The 7,645-nt window shown below is 57.5% G+C and overlaps 1 protein-coding gene across 1 annotated transcript; it reads right to left on the bottom strand.

Moving 5' to 3' along the window:
- Positions 1 to 381: 381 nt before the first annotated feature.
- Positions 382 to 4,349, bottom strand: RLBP1 (retinaldehyde binding protein 1). Its single transcript, XM_061371348.1, has 6 exons — positions 4,131 to 4,349; positions 3,710 to 3,911; positions 2,728 to 2,906; positions 1,960 to 2,118; positions 1,488 to 1,598; positions 382 to 1,400 (listed from the first exon to the last, which is right to left on the bottom strand). Exons 1-6 carry the CDS (start codon positions 4,278 to 4,280, stop codon positions 1,242 to 1,244), a joined length of 960 nt encoding a protein of 319 aa, XP_061227332.1. The 5' UTR covers positions 4,281 to 4,349; the 3' UTR covers positions 382 to 1,241.
- Positions 4,350 to 7,645: the final 3,296 nt, after the last annotated feature.

Genomic DNA, 7,645 nt, shown 5'->3' on the forward strand with positions numbered 1-7,645 from the left:
AGGTGCCTTTCGCACACATTTAACCCCATTGCCTCTGCCCAGACGTGCCCCATCCTCCCCACAGCTTTGGAGCCCATGTCCTGTTTGGTTTGAGCTGGAGCCAGTGCCCTGATGAATGCAGCTCTTGTCAGCACCCAGCACCCTGGCTACCTTTGGGTCTGGGCTTCTGCTGGTGAAAGGTGCCCGTGTGTAGCTGGGAGGGAGGAAAGGCGACAGGGCCAGGGTGACAGAGAGGATAACCTGGGCACAGACCAGCAACTTACTCCTCTCCAAGCCCCACTGCTGGCCAAGGGAGGGGACGATGGTCTGGAACAGAAGATGCCTGGCTCATGAACCAGCACAGACTGCCTTGCCTGGGACACAGCTACTTCTGCATCCAGTGCTGCTGACTCCACATGAGCAAGAATTAATTGGCTTTACTATCAGCACAACTCATTTTCCAGGCAAGGACCCTCTGCCCTCTATGGTGGCTTTTGGTAGGGCTCCCTCCCACAGCACAGGACCAGGAGAAACAGCTTCTGAAGGATGCAGGAGGGTATGTTCTGCTTGTCCCTCACTCTCCTATGGATAAATCCATCTCCTAGTCTTAGCGGGTGCTGCAGCCTCTGTTCCTCCTCCGTGCCTGCCTGAGCAGGAATTACACAGAGCCTGGGGCACTGGTTGGGTTCCTGCATCTTCTGGGCTGTTTTCTCTTTCCTGGTTAGAGCAGATGACTGAGAACTGAGGGTCCTTGTGTGGGCAGGGGTGATGCTCACATTGGGATGCAGGGAGGACGGAGACTGCTGGTTCCTTGGCCCCTGTGCCAAAGGACAGTCAGTGATGGGAGGGGCAACAGAGGTCTGCTACCAAGCAGTGACACTGCTGGCCTCCTCAGAACCAGCAGCACAGTCAGTGTGCCTGCACCCAAAAGGAGCCCCTGTTCCTTGCCACATGCCATAAGCAACCCCAGAGCTCTGCTGCTCAATACCACTTTATTACTGCCTCTCTGTAGCCCTCCCTTCCCAGAACAGATGCTCCCCTGTCCCCCCACCACAGCTCCAGGGCTGGTATCCTCCTTCCTGTGCTGGCTCCTGAGAGAAGGATGCTCTGCCTGGGGGGGGACAGAGCTGCTGGGCAGTCTGCTGCCTGGTGTGGGGAGGCAAAAGGAGAGACAGGCGAGGAACAACCTCATCACGAGCAGTCATCCAACCAATGCTACGGCAAGGGGGTGGCTGGGCTTAGGGGGCCACCACTGTGCTGGGTTAGAGAGCTGTGTCTTCAGCCTCGATGCGTGGCCCAAAGAGCTTCTCTGCAGTAGCTTTGCCATCGTACTTGGGCAGGGTGCCACCAAAGTCTGCCGGCAGGATGTCAGCATCGATCTCCTGGTAGAAGGACTCCAGCTCCTCTCCATGCACAAAGACCTGGAGGGAGATGGGAGAGACCAGGGCAGCGCTTCCCATCTCCTGCTTCACCCAGGGACATGCCTCTGGTCCCTTTCCCGCACTCACCCTCTCCAGGAGTTTGCTCTTCAGGAATGGTTTGACCACGTTGTAGGTGGTGGTGAAGTACCAGGGCTGGTGGATGAAGTGCACGGCCTTGAACCGCGCTGGGAAGGAGTCCTAAGATGCCAGACACAGATGGTTACAGATGGTGCTGCCCACACACAGCTGGGCAGGCAGCAGTGGACACCCTGGCACTGCCATGGTTCTCCTCACCCCATCTCCCATTCTCTCCTTGATGGCCCCTTTCTGTTCTGACCCAGAGGATCAGCAGTCCCAGCCCCAGGGAAGCTAGAGCCTTCCATAAGGCTCATAGCTCTTGCTCCATAAGCATGGTCACATCTCTGCTGTCCTCCTTCCCTGGGGAGAGCCAAGTGTCTTCAGCCTCTGGTCCAAACCCTGCCAGCCCTGCCACTTCCCTCCCCTCAGCTCTGTTCCCCCAGGGCCCCCTGTTTGGTGGGCGCAGGCTCTGCCTCCTCACCTGCAGCATGTCCACCATCTTCTTGAGCTCGGAGGGTTTGATCCCTGATGCCTGCTGCATGGTGAAGCCCTTGAAGTTCTCAATGATGCAGAACCCATTGATCTGGGTCTCTTCGTTTTCCAGTAGCTTCTCCAAGATAATGCAGTAGGCACGAAGGATCTGATGGAGAGGAGGCAGCAGGGTCTGTGTTAGGTCTCACTTCCTGCAGGCTCCAGTTTCCCATGGAACATTAGCCTGAGTCTGCCTGACTCCAGCCTGCTTGTACAGCCAGCTCCAGGGCTTCAGAGCAGGGAGGGCACTGCAGGGGATGCTCAATAACCACCCCATTCCCCTTTGGAGTCAGATCTGGTGTCAGTGACACCGTGTCATCAGAGCTGAGCAGAAAACACAGCTAGGGGCTAACCCTTTCTGTGCCTTATGCCTCAGTTTCCTCCTTTGCCCTGCTGGTCCCTCCTTTCTAAAGAGCCTTGATTTAATGGTGTGGTGCCTTTCTTCACCCTGTGTTACCTGGGCTGGGGAAGGGACCCCCTGAGTTTGATCTGCATCTTGCACCACGTCAGGGGGAAGGAAGGGAACCCGTTGGGATGGGACACAGAAGGAACCCTTTGGGATGGACCATTCTCTCATGCTCCCTCAAAGCATAAATTCAAAGGGTTACAGGTTTGCTTCAACCTGGGTGGCTGGAGGCTGTGTGTGGACACGTGTCCATAGGCATGTCGTGCTCATATGTGCCAAGGGGCAGGATCGGGCCCTCCCTGCTGAGCTGACCTCATCGAAGGTGATCTCCTCGTAGTCCCAGTTCTCGATGTTGAAGAGCATCACGACCCGGCCATGCTTGTCCCTGCTGGCCAGGATGCCGGGGTAGCCGGCCTCGATGGTGCTGCGCACGGCCTCGGGGCTCAGGTTGTCGAAGAGCTCCGGGTACTGCTGGCGGAAGCTGACGTAGCCTGCAGAGAGGCAGGAATCAGGAGGACACCATGGCTGGGGAGCCACCTGCGCACTGGTGATGGGGAGACATCCGTCCTGAGCCCCATTCCTAGGGTCCATACAGGTCAGCAGTGCACCAGCCCCAGCGTGCTCGGTGTTACTCTCCCCATGTAACCCGCATCAGCCTCCTCTCCAACACCTCAACAAGCACGTTTTCCCCTCATTTCCCTTTTCCCCTTGCTCCCTGTAAGGGTGGCACCACTCAGCCCCCTTCCCTGGGCTCCCTGTGTGTACAAAGTAAGGAATCTCCTCCTGGGAAAACACAGGCAAACAAAACAGCTCCAATGGGAGCCAGTGCTGATAATTACAACTCATTATCCCCCCACGCTGACACAAGGACTGGAGCCAGAGCCAAGCAGAGGCTGCCCTTCCGTCCCTATGGGTCATTCCCAGTGTGGGGAAGGGATGCCAAAGCACCTCAACCTGCCCTCAGCCCTCGATGTATTCCACAGCTGCTGAACCCAGCAGGCACCATGCACAGAAGCATCAGGATGGATGCAGGACCAGCTACTTACAGGGGTACAAAGGGACATGTACAGGAAGGACATGGGCATCTCCAGGGGATGCAGCTCAAAGCAGATGGGTTTGCTGCACAAATGGAACACCACCAAATGCTTTCTTTCCCCCTATTTTGTCCAATATATCGACAAGGAATGGGACTGTTCTGGTGTTGTGGGATGCCTGGGATCACCCTCATTTATTTCCTTCCCCATCCCAACTCTTTCCCTGCATCCCAGCCTCCCAGCCCAGCACCTCTCCCAACCTTTCAGCAGGTCATAGGCCCTGTGGACATCGAACTTGCGGGCACGAATGAAGCGGAGGAGGAAGGAGTCGTCCTTGTCCTGCACCTTCTCTGCCACCGCCTGGCACACGTCCTCGCCGCCCGCCCGCTCCCGCACCAGCTCCCGCAGCGCCTTCACCGCCACCTCCCTCTGCTCCACCGTCTCGTTCAGCTCATCCTTCGCCTGGAAGCACACCCCAAAACACCCCATGTAGGTACCAAAAGCTTGGGGATGCAGTGATGCTCTTGCAGCATCCTACCACAGGGAGCTCAGGGTCACTCAACTTGGGGGTAAGTGCATCCCCACCAACGCAAGAGCCTGCTGGGGGTCTCCTCTGTCCCCCCAAGAAGGAGCAGGAGCCCCAGTCTGTGCCTGCCCCCCATTCCCCATATCCACCCTCACCTTCTGCAGGGTGTGTGGGGGGATCTTCTCGCACCTCCCAAAGACAGGGCCGTGGTCCTTGGTGGTGAGGCGCTCCAGCTTGGAGCGCAGGGCCTGCTCCTCCTCCGAGACGATGCGGAAGGTGCCCGTCTGGGGGTGAGGAGAACACATGGGCTCTCCACAGCCAGCCCCCCTGCTCCCTGCCCCACTGCAGGTCTCCTGGGGTAGGGAGCTATGGGGAAGGGCAGAGACTCCATACGGGGTGCAATGGGATGGGCTGTGTGCTGAGAGCAGCCAGGGGGTAAGGGGAGCGTGAGGTGCACCCCATCCCAGCACTGCAGGGAGGGGATGCTCAGAGGCTAGGGGATAGGGCAGCACAGGGGCAGTACTCACAACGGCAGACATGCTGTCCTCTGTCAGCTGCAGGACACTATGAGAGGGAAGGAGCAATCAGCAGTGGTGAGGATCCTGATGGTTTCTGTATCCCCCCTATGCCCCATCCCTGCTCCTCTTGCTCAGGCAAGGGTGGAGGCGGATACCCATAGGACACCCCCAACCCTCCTCAGTTCCATCATGTACTGCCTGCATCTCTGCCTGGCAGCAGCCTTGAGAAGCACCAGGGATGTTTGCAAAAGCAGCTTAAAGATGTGGGTATTGATCATCTGACACCATCCTTTCTCTGGCTCTGGGGACATCTCATAAGGACCCCCCAGCCCCATGAGCTCACCCAGTGCTGTTTGTTTCAGACCACCTTCATGTGTGCAGAGGTGAGCGCACAGCTTTGGCCAGGGAACCAGCCAAGTGCTTTTATTGCCTGTTATTTCTACTACCCTGCTATCCCCAAAGTGTTCCCCCAGCCCTCAAGCCCCACTGCTCCAGCCCAGAGCCCATCACTGCCTGCAAGGCTGGGCCATCATCCTCACAGCATCTTTCCATCACAGTCTGGGTGAAAGACCTTGTTCTCATGCCCTGCGAGGAGGAGGAGGGCTGCCTTCATCCTAACTCCATCACTCACCCTTGCTCCTGCCTTCTGCACTGATTTCAAGCCCAGGCAATGCAAGGGATGTTTGGCTCCAGCTCAGTCACTTCTACCATCTACAGGGCGAGCATCCCCTTTTGCTAGGCTAAAACCAATCCCAACCCCAGCAGTGCCGTGTTAAGGGCTGGATGAGTCTCCAATGCAGTTATTCCAGGTGGGAAAAGCCCTGGATACTCACCAGGGATAGAAAAGCTGAACTGAGGGTCAGTGCACGGGGACCCAGACGGACGCACGGAAGGCAAGGCCGGAGTGGAGCAGGCAGATAGCGGGGCAAAAGCTTTGTAGAGTCAGCGGGTTGGGATTAGACCGTCACAAGGCATCAACTCACTGCAGCTTTGTAATTAAGGCAGCACAGCCCCGGCAAGAAACCCCATTCCAGCATTACAAAAGGCAGCTGATGGGAGGGAAGGAGGGAGCTGGGGCTGCGCGGGCCAGCCCGAGCGTGCGTGGAGGGGCTGGGATGCCGGACCCGATTAACCAAGTATAAAAGCTCCTTGTTGTGTAACTCGCTCATTAGCACGGGGCAGGGGCAGGCGGGGGCTGGCTGCTATCCCTGCATGCAGAGCCGGTCAGGGCTGCTCCAGGCAAGGGCCGGCTGCAGGGACAGATCCGTGGCAAAGGATGCTCCAAGGGCTGGTCCATCCCAGGGCGCTCCAGCTCCTCCCAAGGCAGCATCCATATGGGTCCCTTTTCAGCTCTTAGAATGAGAAAGCACGAGCAGATCATTGTTTTATAATGTGATGGTTTCCTGCTTGCAGCTTTGGGAACTGGAACCCTGTTCATTCCTGGGGTGAAGCCACGAGGGAAGGGAGCCCGGGATGTGACAGGGATGGTGCTGAGCACATGTATGGGTGCAGAAGGGTGGCAAAACAAGTGTTTTGGGTATGACCCAGCACACATGGGGCAGGGGAGCAATTGCAGCCTTAACTCTTCGGGCCCATGGTTGTGGGAGCTGGGTGAGGATGGGGCCGTGCAGAGCTCTTTTCCCAAGCCCAGGACTGGAGCTCAGCCAGGCTCTTACCACAACAGGGATTGTGGGGAGGCGGTGGGGCCGGGCTGAGCGCCGGGCAGGACTGAAGGGGCTTACACAAGGCACGTTTTGTAATGCCACCGGGATTTACGGATTTGGTTTCCACGGGGCTGCCCTGCAAACAGAGCTGAGACCCCGCTGCGAGGGAGGAGGAGGAGGAAGGCACGAGGCTCCTGATGAAGGCAATGGGGAGCGGGGAGGGAAAACTCAGGCCTGTGCCAAGACCCCAGGCAATGCTGCCATGGCCAGAGGCATCTCACACTGAGACCCCCGACCTCCTTGTTCCATTCCTATGCCAGCCCTAGTGTAAGGCTCAGCTTCCTTCTAGAGCTTGTTGTATCTTTGTGTGCAGAGCAAGATGGTAATATGGTTTAGGGCGAGGTGTCCCTGCCCATGGCAGGGGGGTTGGAACTTGATGATCTTAGGTCCTTTCCAACCCTAACTATTCTATGATTCTATGGTGTGTGATGGGGGGATATCATCCTGAATAACCCCAATAGCCCTTCATGGGGATGGCAGAGGGGACCACAGGGCTCATCACAGATGGAATACCTCTGCAGACTCATGTGTAGCCCCTGGCATCACGGTGCTTTGTCCTGGGAAAAGGAGTCTTGGGATGCGCCAAGGCCAACCCATCCCCAAGTATTGTGGCCATAGCCCTTAGGACATCTCTTGCCAGGTCCAGTTATCCCGCTCCTCATGGCCCTTGGCCCTGGGTGAACCCGCTCCCCGTGAGCACAGGGCTTGCGAAAGCTCCCACGTTGTGCTGGCACCGGATCCCCTGGATAAATCCCGCTGCTTAAACACGGGCTAAACCCTCCTCGTGTGCCCAAGGGCACCCCTCATCCCCCTGGAATTAAGGGGTTTACTTGGAGCTATCCACACTCCATGCGAGTGGCTCTGGAAGGTGCTGGGTGCTGCTGTGCTGCGGGTGGCCCTGAATCATAGAATGGGTTGGGTTGGAAGGGACCTTAAAGCTCACCTCATCCCAACCCCCCTGACACCTTCCACTAGAGCAGGTTGCTTCAAGCCCCATCCAGCCTGGCCTTGAATGTTAATAGGGACCTCCGGATTTCCTGTAGCTCCCCTTTAGGCACTGGGAGCTGCTTTAAGGTCTCCTGGGAACTTTCTTTTCTCCAGGCTGAATAAGCCCAGACATAAGGCAGACAAGCCTGCTTCATCAGAGATGACACTACCGAATGCTGAAAGGAGGGCTGAGCAGATCATAGGATCATAGAACTGACGTTTCAGCCCAGTTTTGGGGTTACATTAACATGACAGCACCTGCTTTCAGCTCTGAACGCGGTGACCAAGCAAACCGATCACATTTGTTAATGGGCCCAGTACCCGGCTTGCTCCCGCACCCCGCGGGATTCGAACCGGCGACCTCCCGTGCTGGCAGGGCAGGCGGGCACAGCTGCTGGCGCGGACCGGAAGTCAGCGCTGTGGGCGGGACTGTTGCCCGGG

This window comes from Neopsephotus bourkii, unplaced genomic scaffold (assembly GCF_033783945.1).
Source record: "Neopsephotus bourkii isolate Nb327-2 ecotype Australia unplaced genomic scaffold, CSIRO-AGI_Nbou_v1 NB_1572, whole genome shotgun sequence".
Classification (NCBI taxonomy): domain Eukaryota; kingdom Metazoa; phylum Chordata; class Aves; order Psittaciformes; family Psittacidae; genus Neopsephotus; species Neopsephotus bourkii.